The 17,500-nt window shown below is 44.6% G+C and overlaps 1 protein-coding gene across 1 annotated transcript in view; it reads right to left on the bottom strand.

Annotated features, from left to right (window-relative positions):
* Positions 1-5,413: 5,413 nt before the first annotated feature.
* LOC306733997 (prospero homeobox protein 1-like) overlaps positions 5,414-17,500 on the bottom strand; it is a gene marked incomplete at both ends in the record, with an annotated part of 23,804 nt that continues 11,717 nt past the window's right edge. The window contains one exon of the mRNA XM_079215314.1: positions 5,414-5,599. Within this exon, the coding sequence (XP_079071440.1) occupies positions 5,414-5,599 (186 nt within the window). The remainder of the gene's footprint in view (positions 5,600-17,500) is intronic.

Below are 17,500 nucleotides of genomic sequence, written 5' to 3'. Positions count from 1 at the left end.
AAAGCTATTTAAATACTTTTCCTTGAGCTGTGGTGGACAATTATGACAGGGATGTGTCAAATACCCTTTCTGACAATAAAGACAAAATGAATAATTGAGAAGATCATTGGCAGATTAATCGATAATCCTAAATAATCGTTAGTTGCAGCTAGTTAAAACTCCAATTTTGAGGTTTGTCTTCCTGCTGTTTTCCTAAATTTTTATCTCAGCATTTATTAACTTATCTTTATTTAGTATACATATATATATATATATATATATATAAATATATATATATATATATATATATAGCTGAGAAGACTTAATTCTGTGTTTGTATGTGTGTACCTGGATATGGTGATTGTTGCATTTAGCCCGACGAGGTGGCATCTGCAATCTGTGACTCGGCTGTGAGGTCGGTGCTCCGCTGACAAACCCCTCAATAGTGCGTTGAATCACTAAAGAACAGAGCGGCGTGGATCACCTCCAACAGGACAAAGTAACTAGTAAATACATACATTGTTGTCTGTGATGCAGTTGTGACGTTACTAAAGAAGATAGGATATATCAAGGTAATAGTGTATCTTTATGTCAGTCAAATTACTTTCTTCGTATTAATGATCACACACGCACGCACACACACACACACACACACACACACACACACACAGTTTGATTGTGCATGTAGAAAGTCATATAAATAAACCACAAACAGCCGATGTCTTTGACTTTTTTTCATTTTTATTTCCATTTTTTATTCATTTTGCACAAGCTTGCATATATACTGCACATACATTCAGTTCATAGAGGGTGAAGGCACGAAAGGCAATTGGACTACTGGTTGTTTTTGGGCTGGGCCAAAGCAATACAGGGGAAAAGATTCGCAAGAGAAAATACAAAACTGCTTCAAACTAGTGTCAGCTTTCTAGCTCACCCTCGACCCGTCCCGGAACAAAAAAAACAACCTTTTTTTTCTCTTCAAAACTGTCCAGTTCCGTTTAGCTGCCAAGATTTCCATTTTTTATCATTTATCTCAATTGAATGAGCACGCTAGAATACACATTTTTAAATTCAATTTTAGATAGATAAGGATTAAAATCGTTTAAATTGGTTCTACTTAATGAAATGCAGTACAGCCTTCCCTGTTTGAAAAACAAAATAAAAACATCAAATAAATTAGGATAAATTAAACCAATAAATTACACAAAATCTGCAAGACAAATAGACACCAATAACAGCCATGTCATGAGTTTTATTTTACAACCTGTGTGTAACTACTCAGACTGTAATTGAAACATGGCTGTTCCAGTTGGAATTACTGCACTCGAATTGAATAATAATGTCATACAAAAAGCATCAACAAAACACTATTTACATAACATATTGCTAAGTTACACAAAGGCAGTATTTATCACTGTAAGTCCACATCATTGATATTTACAAAAAAAGAGGAGCAATGTAATAATAAAAAAAAGAATTACTACTGAAAGCATTGAGAAACAAATAACCCTTTCAAACAGGTCAGAAAACAGATCAGAGGAAATTGTCGCAACACACACACTCACACACGCACACACACACACACACACACACACACACACACACCAAACACACGTTGCCAACGCTTAATGAGAATCATTTACATGTCAGGATGGTAATCCCAGGGGTGGGGGAGGGGCCACAGTGTTGAGAATTGTGTCACTCACTGGTTCACAGGTTCTCATAATCGGTCTTTTCTTTCACACAGACACACACTCATATACATCTACACACACAAAATGCAAAGTGTACAGAAATTCCACAAAAGTCCAAACATTTCCCAACTGTTTGAACCCGGTAAAAAAGGGTATAAATCACTTCTCTTTTTAAAATGTTACTGTACAACATGTGCCCCCTCCATGACACTAGTCTTCTGATGACAATGAGTTCCTGTCTCTCTCCCAGGTCAAATCTAGAGCTAGGCTGGCGGCAGTCTGCCCTTGTTTTTGGCCGAGACCGGGGTCCCGCCAACGGGCCCACTCTGTGACATCATCATTACCCGACCGCTAGTCTAATGCATCGTTCTGTCAGCGAAAATTAAAGAAACAGATGCTGGTGCAACTTCAAGGGCACTGCCGACGGGAAACAGGCCCCCGTTAAAGGCATGGCAGGGGAAAAAAGAAAACCCTCTCCTCTGTGGGTTTTTGGAAGAGTGGTTATGAGTCCGGTTGGTGAGAGTGGGTCACCGCTCTTTTTTTTCACCGCTCTTTTTTTAAACCACTCTCACCCTCCTTTAGCACTCTGAGTGATAATAGAAAAACTGTACAGCTATTCTTTGTTTCATCCTGACAGTATTTACAGTAGCAACAACAATATTTCATACTCTGAAACGGATTCTCCACGTTTAATTTTCTGATCTTGAGTAGACGGCCATTCAGCACAATACACGAAAGGTAAAGAAACCAAGCGGAAAACTGGTCACAAAACCTGCAAAATAAAAAATACAGCTATTGCTCCTAATCTACCAACAACTCACTTATTCAGAATACATATTTAAACAAAGCCGTCACTAAAAATACCCTCAAGATTTATTTTATGAAACAATTTAACAACTGTGCTTCCAAGGAAATTCCACTTTTGTATATATTTTTTCCCCATAGATTTATCTTTTACAATTCTTAAAAAAGACTATGTATGTATTTCAATAACGTCATCCTTAAAATCAAACGATCCCCAGAGAAGAAAAACTTGACAAAAATATTTCCAACGCGGTATTAAGGTCTTGATAATCCTTTTGCACATAAGTCTTCATTATCCTGAATTAATCTTTTTAGGTGCAGGAACTCTAACTTTAGGGCGGGGTTGCAGGAAAGGGGAAGGATGAGAGGCGATAATAATCTGTGCATCAGATAAAAGTGTCCTTTCCTTCCTCCTTTGTTTGTGGCGCTTTAGAGCCTTCGGCTGGTGCTTTGAGACTCTGGGACTACAGGGCCTAGCCCATCCTTCAGTGAGAAATGTGTCCAGCTCACTCTCTCAGGGCTCCCGGATCTTAAGAACACTGTTCGGGGAGGAGGAGAGGGGGGACATAATGAAGGGAGTAGCTCTCTGTCTTTCTCTGCCTCCTTTTGTCAGGCGCTTTGTCTCGATTAGGCAAGTCAGCAGGTTAAGCAACCTGCCCCTTTTGATCTTTTGTGACACACACACAGACACACCATACGATAATGTCGCGAAGGTGAGATCAACAGCTAGCTTGCACGCACTCTAGAAAGCATTTAAGTCCTCTCATTGCCTCAAACTTACCTCATCAAAAGGGCAGCGTACACTAACCGCTTCAAAAAAAGTCTTAAAAGCCTGAGAGGGCGGATAGAATTAATAAAACACTAGAAAGTTATGAGCAGATGCAAGTGGAACATCTGGGATTAGAATCTCAGGTAAAAGTGAAGGGAATTATGTTTAACAAACTGGGCACGGTGGCTTCAGCACTGTGGGTCTGAAAAAGCTGCCGGTTTGGGACGAAGGGACAGAGCGGAGGGTTTCAGGTGCGTGTTGCTCCTCACTCTGTGCCTTTGTCCCCTGCTCTCTGTGGCGCTGAGAGCTTCTCCATCTACCCCTGGGGTGAGTGCTCACCTCCGACCTTGCATTGTTGCATTGAGAGAGGAGCTAGATCACTCAAAGGCAGGTGAACATGGAGAAAAGCAGTGTGTGTGTGTGTGTGTGTGTGTGTGTGTGTGTGTGTGTGTGTGTGTGTGTGTGTGTGTGTGTGTGTGTGCTGTTTGTGGGGGAAGTTCCAATTCGAGCTGAATTAAAGAACTGTGTTTCATCTTATGTTCACCTCTCTCTTTGCCCTTCTTTGCTAATCTTCCTCTCAGTAATGCTTCTATTTGTATATGTTTTCAATTATCTAATGTTTCAGCGACACTGTACTTTAGACTGCCACAGTATTCTGATATACTCAAGTATCAACTGCTATTGAAATAACGTTATAATGACATTTACACCTTGCAACGGCTAATCACAATAAAATTCATCAATTCATTCATATAAACAGGCTTTTATACATACTATTTAGTGAACAGTGCTGTAAAAAGACAAAAAAAACTATGCAATTATAATTGTGTATGTTCACCAATCTGGAACAGATGATTAGACAAATACGATTTATTTGATAGCTCGAAAAATGGCTCATTTAGTGGGAGCTGTTTAGTTGTGACTATGGAAATTTAGCCATATAAAAACAGCAGGTCACGCACCAAAAGGCCTCCCATCTTCTGCATATTTCTATTCTTCTGCACGTTTAATCATGGGTGTCTGCCGCATTACTACTTTTCCAGCATCGTTGCCAGACTGGTCCTGTGCAGGATAGGCTCTACAGGCGCATAGAGAAGCCCACTCTGATGGCCCTCCATTAAAATCCCAAATAGAAACACTTGCCAGGCAAGTTGCCTCAGACCACCAAAAAAAAAAACAAAAAAAAAAACCAAAGTCCACTTCAGAGATGGACAAACAATAACAAGAGTAAGGAGAGGGATGGGGAATGGGGAGGGGGGCAAAAATATTTCAGATTCTAAACTCTTGGAATAATATTAATAGCAATAATTTATTTTTTTCTGCAACAGCATAAGGGACAAACAAATCTCGAAGTGCCAATCTTCAGCAAGCAGTGATGACAAATAATAATAATCATAAACAACAATAATAATAATCTAAATAATAATGTACACCCAATAAACACAATGCCCTATCTGCAGGGAAAACACACTTCAAAACATGGTAGAGCTCAGTAGCTATTTGAAAGCAGTCCAAGTCCCACAGACCAGTGCAGACCAAGTCCAGTCAATAACCTCACTAGGCTTTGTTTTTGTGTGCATGTGTGTGTGACTGTCCGGTTGGGGACATCTTCAGTAGCACAGTCTATTGGGCACCCGCTTTGCGAGGACAGTTCATTCGGACACCCACTGGATTGGAGGGACACCCCTGGGTGCCAATCGAAAGTCTTTAGGGAACCCAGCCTATGTTCATAGTGTAAATGGGAACTCAGGAACTCCTTCCACACACTGAGGACTTTGTTAGTGTTGATCATAAAACAAGCCAAACGGATGATTTCACACGGGCCAAAAAAGCACCCAATAAGATTAGAGTCTCTTTAGTTCAGAATCATACAAAAACAAAACAAATAATAACCATCACGAGAATTATCATATAAGAACAACAAGACAATAGCTAGGTCGTTTAGGAACTGCCACAGAGGCTGCAGATTGGGAATGCTACTTCATAACTTTCATACATTCAAAAATAATTTATTTATTCTTTTAAAACAGGAAATCAAAGGAAAAGTTGAGGAAAAGGAAAAAACAACAACAAAAGAGATTATTTTGAAATTCTATAAATTCAAAGAGAATAGAAGCCAAAGCATCGTGCGAGTAGGAGGAGGAGTAGGAGGAGGAGGATGGGAAATTTACTCGTGTAGAAGCTCTTGGAGACAATTGGGGGACTTGAAGACCTCGGGGACTTCGCTGTCCAGTTTGCAGATGACCTTGTAGATGGCCTTCTTCCAGGATGGGTCCACGTCTTTGCCGGCCACGATGGCGTTGAAGAACTCCCTCAGTGTAATCTCTGCCACCTCAATGAAGCGTTCAGGGACCTTTACAGACAGGAAGGAGAAAAACAGTTATTCACCTATGGAAGTATATTCTATGTGCATCTATAGAAAAAAAAACTATTGTTCCTCTTTGAGGAGAAATTATCTGTAAGGCGGCAAAATCCTCTAGAATTGACTCAAAGCTTGAAAGTGAATTGTTTTGAATTACAGGAAGTTTTATCTGATTTCTACAATGCGTAACTTTAGCTTCCACTCACTGTTAACGACACACACAAGATTTCCAAAAATAACTTTGTCCACTCTGCATATCTATCATTTTGCAGCAGGATTTTCTTGCATCATGCTTAGCACTGTTATCTCTCACTCAATATGCTCATATTTTAACAATGGATGTAAAAGCATAAATCTCCCGTCTCTTGAGCACCTACTTCCTTAAAAGCCAATTGAGGCGTCAGCCTGAGTAAAGTCACTTCTTGTGAATTCTCAGGTTTCTCACACCTCCCATTTCCCTGCCCGCAACACAGTGAGCGTGACATCTTTATGAGTCCCACTGTAAATCTGTGATCAAACAAGAAAACGGAGCTGAGTGAAGAGCGGCGGAGAGGTGCTGGCCAAAGAGGAAGTACTAAATGCTTTGGGAACGGGGAGACACGCTGCCTCTTTAGTGTCCCTGACAGCAGCGCTCACCGACACCATGGAGATGATTAGTCTGGCAAAGATCTGTGACACCTTCCCCCAAGCCAACACTCTGTCACACACTCACACACACACACACAGTCATGCAAGCGTGAGCACACACACCAGCGCACACACCTCCTTGTGCCAAGGAGATGACACATCCTGTACGGCTAGAGAGCTCCACATAATGCTACACACAGACAGACAGACAGACAGACAGACACACACACACACACACACACACACACACACACACACACACACACACACACACACACACACACACACACAAGCTACCCTGGTGTATTTGGCTGAGTCTCTGTCCTCGTCTCAAAGCTCCGGGGCGACGTAGCCTTCAGGGGTCACCTGCTTGGATAATGCTGACTGTCTCCCTGCCCGCCTCCCGTGATGCTCACACACACACAAACATACACACTCACACACACACACACACACACACACACACACACACACACACACACACACACACACACACAGCAGCAGCAGCTTGCCCAAAAGCCTGACAGTGCGCACTCCGCTCCACTCCTCTCCTCCAGTGTCCTGCAGATACTCATCAGGAGTGTCAGGACACAGCAAGGTTAGTGGCCACTGTAACACACACACACACGCACATGTACACACAGGCATGCCTTTTCTCTCTCTTTCTATCTCTCTCTCTCTCTCTCACACACACACACACACACACACACTTATACACGCTTGGGACAGCCACCCGCCCCCCCTCGGGGTGATGAATGGAGGCTAAGATGCCCGTGTGTCTGGTGTGTGTGCATATCTCTGTTCACTGCTCGAGTGAAAAGGTGAGTTGTGAATAAGGGGTGTGTGTGTGTGTGTGTGTGTGTGTGTGTGTGTGTGTGTGTGTTTGCCAGAGAGAGAATACACACAAGCTAACCCAATTCCCCAAATATTGAATTCCCCTCTGCTGGGACAGAAGTGCATATAATTCATTGTTTGGGCTGCTGTCGACTCTGAAATACTGGCACAATGACCCCGGTGCGAGGGCAACTATGTGTGCATGCGCTGTAAATGCCTGTGCCGGCATGCGCAACCTTTTCCCAAAAGACCTCGCTAACGGGCCGGTGCAGCGCGAGCGCCCTAGCCATTAGACGCAGGGAGTGCCGCATTACTAAGAATATTTCTGCATGGAATTTCTCCTGACGTTTTGACTATAAAAGGACAGCAAAACGCTGACTACAAGGAGAAAGCAATGTCAAGGAGAAAAGGGTATTGGTATTTCAGATCCTCTTGACTGAGAGAGCGAGAGAGTGAGAATGGGAGGGAGGGAGAGAGCGATGGCAAGAGAAGGAGGGGCTGAGAAGAGTCTAAGGAGAGGGAGCGGAGCGACAGAACAGAGGGAGTTATTCCTGTCCCACAAGCCTTTGTTTTGTAAGTATGTGTGAGTTGTGTATGTGAGCAAGCGGCCTCCTGACCAGCAGTGAGCCATAACTGTTTGTAACCCATCCCTTGTCCCACTCTAGCCCCCCTCACTCCTCCCTCCTCTTCATCTTTCTCTCTCTCTCTCTAGGGTCAGCTGTTGGGCCTTTGTTCCAGAGGCATTGTGGGGGATTATCCAGTGTGGCCGTTCATTTGCTCGGCTGTCCAGTAAATGGGGCCAATCGCGTGGCTCACAATCCTTCATACATATTTCATAGGGCTTTTTAACAACTTCTCAGCAGAGCCCAAAATTAAAGGACAGATGTACAAAGAGGAGAGAGGGGAGGAGAGAGGGAGTGAGGCAGGGGGAAAGAAGAGTGTAGATGGGGGGATGAGTGTGTGAATGATTCCTGAAAAGGTGACTAGTTTACACTATGCCGGCTAAATTTAAAAATGCATCTTTTTCTCTTTGGGGTTTGGTCCGTGGTACCCAGCGATTTTCTTAACTGAATTTTTTTTGTTTGGAAAAAGAAGCTTTTGGAAAATGTTTATGAAAGCCTGTTTAGTCAAAGTGAGCGGCTTTCTGTCACCTCTTACTTGTGTGATCCCCACTTTAAATGTGAATACAAACAATTACAATGTGCAGGTGTTAATCTGCATTTATGTTTAACTGCCAAACACATTTTTTTCCTTGACAACAGGGTTCATTTAAAGTCTGTCGTAAATTTGCTCATAATTAAGATTAGTGTGAGAGGTGATGAGAAGCAGAAGGACAGAACTGACTGCTGTCTGTCCGAAACTTTAGCAGTTGTTGGTTGTGTTGCACACTAGTATATTTCGCCTGACAAAAGAAAGAAAGACCATTTCTCTGCTCTTGTTGTGTTGTCTGAGATCTTGATAAAAAAAATCCTCAACAGTGTGGAAACGTCGTCTTCACACAGTGGTTTCAAATTTCGCCGACTTACCGTGGAAGAGTCTGAATGAAAGAGGACTAGCCTGACTGAGGTTGACCTCTGCTTGTGTCACACACAGACGCACACGCGCTTTCTGCTGATAAAGTCGTGCGGCCCTCGAAAAAATATGTGTTTTTGTTCTGAAAGAAAGTGCGAGGAAGACAGAGAGGTTGGAAGTGCGTGTGTGTGTATGTGTGTGTGTGTGTGTGTGTGTGTGTGTGTGTGTGTGTGTGTGGTGACGGGGTCCAAAAAAACCAAAAGCGTTTCATGAAAAGGGATATTATTGTGGCTCTTCCTCTGTGTAACCCAATATGAAAGGAGGAAGAGAGGTGGAGGAAAAGAGGGAGAAAAGAATCAGCAATACGACACACGTCTCCCTAACCTTTGCATCATGCTGTGTGTTGGGTAAATACCTATCAAGAAGAAAGGATGAAAGAAACAGAGAGAAAGAAAGAGGGACTTCTCTGACAAGAGGCAGAGATGAGGCAGTTAATCACTCTCATTCACTGACTCCCCCTGCTCTGCCTCACAACTCTCTCCCCCATTCTCTCCACCTCTCTCCATCTCCCTCTCTCGTGACAGGTTGCTTTGAGACAGAAGGATAAGCTCTTTTTCAGAGAGAGGGAATCGGATTTCCTGCTTTTTGATGAGATAATAAAATATGACGGAGGACAATAGGAGCCTGTGGACGGCTTGCTGGGAGCTATTCAGTCCGGCAGCAGTCCCTGTCTTAAGACTGCTTAGACAAGCGTTTAAAAAGGTAGCCAGAGGCCCGAGCCCTCGAATAAAAGCTACTGTTACACACACTGTGTGCAAGTGTGTGTGTTTCGGTAAAGCCTGAGAAATCTCTCCTCTCTCGGTGACTCAGGGTTGAGCCGTTTGTTTGGCCAACGTGTTTCTCCCCTTTGCTTTTGGGAACTGTCAGGAGATGTATTGCACCTTCTATTTGCACAGCGTTGGCCAAACAAGATGAGACCCTGGAAGATAAGGCTGTGTGTGTAAGTGAGTGTGTGTGCTAGTGAGCTGTAGCCTTGAAGGATGAAATGCAGGGACACAACATGAGCCCCTGCTGCCAACCAGGTTAATTCCTAACCCCAACTCAGCCTGGGAATACCAACACTTCCCATGCTTTTCAGTCACTGTATTTGTCTGTGTGTGGGACAGGGAATTTATAGATTTTGTTTTGCACTGAACACCACTGGTGGGGTCATCTGGCATTGATTTATCTTTGCAGTGACTGAATCTTAAGAATATTCTCACTTCTGCTGACTGCGAAATATATGTTTGAAAACAAAAAGCGGAAATTGAAGTTGAGCAGGCCGGTGACATTTCAGTGAGTCAAGGCAGAGCTTCCCGAACCTCGAACACACACTCACAACATAGGCCCCTGTGCCTCACGTATCTGCGCTGATCAATAATCTACAAAGGCCTTGATAAGCCCTTGGTCCACACTGTCACTTTAGGCAAACACAACCCATGTCCCCTTTCTTCCTACTCCCCACGTTGCTTGTCCCCAGCCCCCACTCCCGCTGATAAGACTGTGCCATGGCTGAAGAGTCCAGAGAATGGGCAGAGTCACACTGGATCCTTCGTTTGATCACGTCCCTTCCAAGTGCTCAATTTCTCAACCTTTAGATTTTCCTGAATTTGTCTTAAATCCCTCAAATCTCTCATCCGTTAAGTGTGCGTTTTTCTCTGTGCTGAGGAGGCTACTGGGACGGGAAACAGGCCTCAAAGCTGAGCAAACACCAGCCACCCTCACTCCACTGATAACCTTGTGAACAGGGAGCCTTGAGGGGCTGTTGTGTATACATGTCCATGTGTGTGTGTCTTACTGTCTGGTGTGTGTGTGTGTGTGTGTGTGTGTGTGTGTGTGTGTGTGTGTGTGTGTGTGTGTGTGTACGTATGTGAGCATGAGCACTGGCGTCACATGGGTTCTTCTCAAGGTGCACCTCGGCTAGGGAGTCAAGGACAGGACAGGGTCAAAGCCACTGATGAAGTCGCTCTCCTATCCCATCTTCCTCGCTCCCCCCGCCATCTTTACTTACCTCAACCCCCCACCCTTACAAACACACAGGCTGCAAATTCATTTTTGACAGGTATTTCCTTCCCTCTTGCCACCTCTTCTCTTTGCCGTTTTTTTAAATTAGAAATTGGCGGTTGAGCCAAGGGTGCTGACTTTATATCAAACCAGGCAACAGACAGAAACATTGCACACAGCAGGGGAAGCAAGGAATCACAGTTCAAGCCCTTGTTTAGAGACTTAAAAATTCATCGTCTGAGCTTGTATGGCAGACACAGGCTGAGAGAAAGCGATCAAAACGAAGGGGGGTCACAGAGCGCTGTAATGGGGCCCCTGGAGGTCAGGAAGTCAACCCGGCTCAGAGAGACAGAGAGAGCAGGAGGCAGAAGGGAAATAAAGGAGCAAGGGAGTCTGGAAGATAGGAACAGGACATCTGGAGAGGAAGAGAACAGAGGGAGGGAGGGAAGGAGAGGAAGAATAGAAGGGTAGGAAGAAGGAGGGTGTGGGTGGGGGGCAAACAATAAAGGATGGAGAGCAAGGAGCTGCCACGGAGGAGGGCGGATGTATCGAAGGAGAAAGGAAAGAAGGGCAAGTGAGAGAACAAGATGGCAGGAGAAGAAAGAAATATAATAAACTGCAGATTGAATTGAAGGAGGGAGAGTTTGGCATCAGCAGGGGTAATGGGAAGTGTGTGTGTGTGTGTGTGTGTGTGTGTGTGTGTTTGTGTGTGTGTGTGTGTTTGTGTGTGTGTGTGTGTGTGTGTGTGTGTGTGTGTGTGTTTGAATGGGGGGTTGCTTTGACACATCTGCAGCTCTGATGCACGCCCTGGTCATTTTGGCATGAGTCCCTTTGCCACGCTTCATTAGTCTCTCTCTCTCTCACACACACACACACACACACACACACACACACACACACACACACACACACACACGGAGGGAGGGAGACCAAAATGGTCCAGAAATAATGACATAATCAGCAGCTGTGCCACAGAGCAGGCTGCCCCTCACAAGGTGACCAGGGACAGAAGGAGGGAGGAGAGTGGAGAAGAAGGGAGGAGGATGGGGGGGGGGGGGGGGGGGGGTACTGGTGGAAATAAAGGGTGGAGAATCAATCGTTGGATGAGCGCAGTGAGAGGATATGTTTGTGTGAGCAGGTGAGAAAAGAAGAGAGGGGATCATGTCGTTCTTTAAGTGATTCCTTGCTCCCCTTGGTGCCCCAGGCTCTACACGCAGCTCTGGTCATTTAATCAGTGCACAGAATGAAGTGGCTTATTCTCACATACACAGCGACACAAATGCGCGCACACACACCACGCTGTGAAGAAAAGACCTGTCAGGCTACGTCAAACGGGAGCCCTCAATAGTCCTATTCACTGAGAAGCAGAAGATCCCGCTCTCTATTCTTTTCTTTCCTTAACTCTTTCCCACTAAGAAAATTAAAAAGCCAAGACAAGTCGCAAATTATACTCATGGCCCGGCAAAGGTTTGCTGTGATATCTGAAGAAAAGAACTAGTGGGGTACCGTGACCTCACTTTTGTTACCAGTCTTTCTTTACAGTTGGTTGGTTTGCCCCAAACAAAAAAAAACAAAAAAAAACACTGTTTCCTCACTAAGTTCTTGTGGTATCTAGCCTTTCAGATCGTTTTGGATTCATTTTCTCTTGTTATTACTGCGGAATCTTGTCAACTCTACTTTCGATTCAACTAGTATCAGGGTTGAATGTGTTTAATGCTGTGAGCACCACAAATGGAGTACCATTCACCTCCATTGTATTGAAGCTGCAGAACAAATCTCAGCTATGAATATGCCCAATCTTGGGTGATTAAAACTGAAACTATCACTTTCAAGTCTATCAGCATCACAAAGTTCTCATGACATCTGAATGAGAATCTGACATTTTGTATCATATCTTCTTGTTAATCTCTAATCTATCAAATGTGCAATTCGGTTAACATGATAAATATGAACATAAGACGGCGCCTCTCCTCAGGTCATCATTACTGTCTCAAAGAGCATGTGAACACGCACATGATTGCATGTGGGAATACAAGGACAGCATGTACTCTACTTATTAGGTGCAGTATATGACACACAGCGGTAATGTGCACATAGGGAGTTTAGTGTACTTCAACCTTTTCTCTATAGCGATAGGGATTAGAGGAATGACAGTAGATACGAGGTTAGGGGAGGTGTGTGTGCATGTGTGTAGTTGACATAAACCCACTGGCAAATTGTATTGGTTGTATTTTTGGCAGCTCTGAACTTAAATCTATACTGCCAGCTTTTCATCTCTCTCCCTCTATCTTCTACCACTTTTTTGTCTTCAATCGCTCTTCAAAGAGAACCCTAGAGCTTTTTACTGAAAACACCACACCCGTGAGCAAGTGTGTGTTCTTAGATACTTATGTATGTTTACACATGTTTGTATCTGTGTCTCTGCCTGTGCATCCAGTGCAACGGCCGTGACCTTTTCACCTCAAATTCCCTGAGGTCGAACCCGGGTTAAAGGCACACCCCACGCACACAAACACACCATGCCCTACGTGGTGAGAACCCTCCCCCCCCAGAAAAAGCAGGAATGAAGGAGTGCAAGACAGAGAGGGAAAAAGCAAGAGGAGGAGGAGGAGGAGGAGGAGGAGGAGGAGGAGGAGGAGAAAATAGACATTAGCCTCTCTGGGTTGAGAACAAATGGAGCCCCGAGAGGGACGTGAAGAGGAGGAACGAGGGAGTGAGGGGGGAAGGAGAGGTGAAGCACACAATGCTATGGGGCACGGCGGTTGGACAGACAGCATCTGCTCTCATCTCTCTGTGGCTCTGGTAATGGATGGAGAGTTGGAGAGACACGAGAGACACGAGAGAGCGGGATGGAGGGAAACAGAGAGGTAGCGGGAGGAAAAGCTGGAATATAGCTGGGTGACGGAGCGGGAGTTCAAATTATAAAAAGTTTTCTTTCTTTATTTCGTCACTTTGGTTGAAAACTAAAAAACACTGGATAAGTGTGTGTCTGTGGGAGGGCGTTATCAATTCAAATAGAGGGATGACAGACGGATGGACAGACAAAAGAGGAAGAGGGACAAAAGGAGTGAGACATCTTTCCAATAGGAGAAAGAGCAGCTGATAAGGGTGGACACACGATACCCGCGTGTGTGTGTGTGCGAACGAAGGCTTCTCACCATGTTTGCTGGTATCTCCCTCTCACATGGAGATCATAGGGACTTCCTCTTTTAAATGCCGAGGTGTGTGTATGTATAGTGTATGTGTGTCCTCTGTGGGAGGAGTGGTCACTGACAGAGGAAGCTTGGCCTAGTCTGTCTTATGGAAATCTGAGAGTTTCCCAGAGCCATCATAAAACTGTCTCTCTATCAGACCCCACCTCTCTCTCCCTCTCTCTCTCTCTCTCTCTCTCTCTCTCTCTCTCTCTCTCTCTCTCTCTCTCTCACTCTCACCCATTACCAGGTCACACACATTCCTGTCTTATGAAAGATGATGTGTGTTGTCATTGGAGGTTCAAAGACAGACAGAGGGGGCTGCGAAGTATAAAGAAAAGGACACTAAGCGAGATTTTTCACTTGAGTCCTCACATGAAAGCGTTGCTTGCTCAAAGTCAAGGCTTTGGGAGGCCGGGTTTGTTTCGGAAGACTTTGATGCCGATGGACAGAGCGAATGAGAAGTGGAGAAGAAAGAGAAGAAGAGAGGGGATCAGGAGGGGGGCTGAGAAAAGAGGAAAGTAGAGCCGGAGTCTAGGTAATTAACGGCAAGCTCTTTAATTACTGCTGGTGTTCATTATGCCAGAAGGAATGTGACAATTATGCCATTAAAACTTCCTAATGGGGGGAAAAAGCGAGGGAGAGGAGGGGGGATAGCGGAAGACATGCAAAAGAGGATGAAAGAATGAAAGGAGAGAGGCAACAGAAGGAAGAGAGAACGACGAGAGGGAGTGAGGGAGGAGGGATATGAAAGGAAAAGGGGAAACAATCGCGACAAAAGAGGAGCTGGGAGGGAGATGGGGAGCGTATTAGGCCAGCACAGTGACAGAGCAGATTAGCATCAAACAAGAAAGGCCACAGACGTGTGTGTGTGTGTGTGTGTGTGTGTGTGTGTGTGTGTGTGTGTGTGTGTGTGTGTGTGTGTGTGTGTGTGTGTGTGTGATCACTGAAACAGAGGACATATTCATTCCAAAGACGCCACCAAGGTGGATGGAACTTTGATGATGCAGAATCTGGCAAAGGGAAAACTGTGTGTGTGCGTGTGTGTGTGTGTATGTGTGCTTGCTGAATCTGCGTAGGCTCCTGTTTCAAGTGGTGGTGCAGGCAGGTAGGGGACGAAGAGGAGGAGGAGGAGGAGGAGGAGGAGGAAGAGGAGGCGGAGGAGGTGGAGGAGAAAGGGGAGAGATCCACAGAAAAGGGCCTTGAGGGCATCTTGATACACATCCAGTACATTTCCATCTCCACATTACCTCTATGACTCACGCACACACTCACACACGTAAAAGATGGAAGAAACATAACAACTGTGTCCGCGCACATACATAAGACACACAAACACACCATTCCCACACCAACATCAAACGGCAAAGAAATACACACAACCCACGCACCCGCACTCACAAACACACGCGGTCACCCACACACACACACACACACACACCAAAAAGTCACACACAAACACTTAACACGCAGAGTCTTCGTGCTCACCAAGGCGGTTGGTTTGTCAGGGGGGTTAGAATTTGCATGGCTGGGCAAATTTTCCTTGTGCTAAAGTCTAATCAGCTCCTGTATCTCTCAGACACCTGCCCAGCAAAAAAAAAACCTTAATATGCAAAACACCTTCCCTCCCTCCTCCACTGCTGCAGCTCCTCGGCCAACAGAAGACTTATTCACCTGCCTCTCTCACTCTTGTCCTCTCTGTCTGTCTTCTTGCAAATTTTCACATTTATGTATGCAAATAGGCTGTTCCCCTCGAGCCTGTTTCAACAGTAGCTTCCTGGTGCCAGGAGAAGAATGATAGTTTTGTCTGAGATGTGACGGGGAATTTATGCTTCAGACAGAAAAAAGTTTGTCATGGGGAAAGGATGGCTTGTCAACCGTGTTCGGGCAACTACGGCAAATTTTTGTAGGGCATTTTCCGACAGGTTGTTTTGTCAATGTTGTTTTTTCTGTAACCGTTATTTCACGCAAACAATAAGAATCTTTTGGATTAATTAATTTCTTCAAAGTGAAATACAGTGTCCATCAAAGATGTATAGTACATTTACTAAGACATTTAACATTTTTGTGTAAAAAAGCTGAGTATTTATATTTGTCTACATCTTTAACTTTAAAATTAAAGAAATACCTAAGAATCAAGTCTGTGAAGCTGTATGTTTTTGGGATATTTACTTCCATTTCCTGTTGTGGGTGTCAGACTGTTTACTGTAAGCAGAGCATAATTTGTATCAAAACAGAAACACACTTCTGAAGGAAAATAAACCCTGATTCCAAGATCAAGAAAAATTAAACCCAAATAAATAGAACAAAAAATACTGTCGCTGTCCTTTAATAATGTTCTCCTCACTGTGCCTTCATTTTATTGTTGGTGGTGTAAAAACCTCAACTTTGTAAATGGTTGTCGGTGAAGAGTCACTCTCTTCTTGGTTTAAATTTATATCCCCTCTCACTGAACAAAAAAAATCATCATGAGCGGCTGAACTGAAGGAATCGTGTCATTTTTCTTTGTGTTGCGCTCTGATGGACTTTGGGCTTATTGAGACCTCATATATACAAGTGCCTCTGCCTGCCAGAGTCTTTCAACGTCTCCCTAAAGAGGGCTGAAGATGGATGTGGGGAAGTGTGTGTGTGAGTGTGTGTGTTTGGGTGCACACAGAGGAGCCCCAGTGGACAAATAACGGACAGAGAGAGATAGACGTAAACAGAGAGAAAGAGAGTGAAGCACTTTAAATGTGAGCGCTGCAAAACTCCCACTGCTCGCAAGGGCACTTCTCTCCTGCACGTCATCTCTCTTTTCCCCCCTTCTCTCCTTCTACCCTTCTTTCTCCCCTTCCCATTCCCCTCGATTCCCTTTCTCCCTCCCTCCCTTCACCGCTTTCTCCTTTGTCTCCGAGCTCTCACCCTCTATCCCCTATCTATCCATCTCCCTCTTCCCCCTCTCCCCCTCTTTCTCTCCCCTTCCTCTCACTAAAACAGTAGGACGCTTAACCTTGATAACAGTGAGATTTTTCCCCCCTCAAAGTGACACACACACACACACACACACACACACACACACACACACACTGGAGAAGTGCTTTGCCAGCATGCCAGGCCGGTCCAAGGGACGGCTGTACCCTTCGAGGTGAACAGGACACTTGGAAATGCAGCAACAACAAAACACTCACACACATAGACTCGATGCCTCTAACAAACACACACACACACACACACACACACACACACACACACACACACACACACACACACACACACACACATACACACACACACTCAATCCAGGACCTTCTTAACGCAAGCCTTTTAAAGGTCTATTGTCAGCTGACATTGAGAGAGCACTGGCAATACTGAAACACACACACACACACACACACACACACACACACACACACACACACACAGTGGAAAAAGGAGAAGTGTGAAAAATGAAACATATTAAAGATGAAGTTGCCTGCTGAGAATTTATGATTACAACGCTGGAAGACAAACACGTCTCACCACAGATAGGTAAATGAGGACAGGGAAGTGAAATGCAGTTTCTCAAAAACACACGCACGCACACACACACGCACACACAATAAGAACCACTGAGGGGAAATGAATAGTGAGGAAGAGGCAGACGTACGAGGTGTCAGTAAAGTTTCTTCCTCATCGTGGATGAGAGTTCCTCGAATCTCTAAATGGC

The sequence above is a fragment of the Taurulus bubalis genome, assembly GCF_910589615.1.
Source record: "Taurulus bubalis genome assembly, chromosome: 3".
Classification (NCBI taxonomy): Eukaryota; Metazoa; Chordata; class Actinopteri; order Perciformes; family Cottidae; genus Taurulus; species Taurulus bubalis.
Note: the sequence above shows the minus strand (reverse complement) of the source record. Positions and strands in the feature narration are given on the sequence as shown.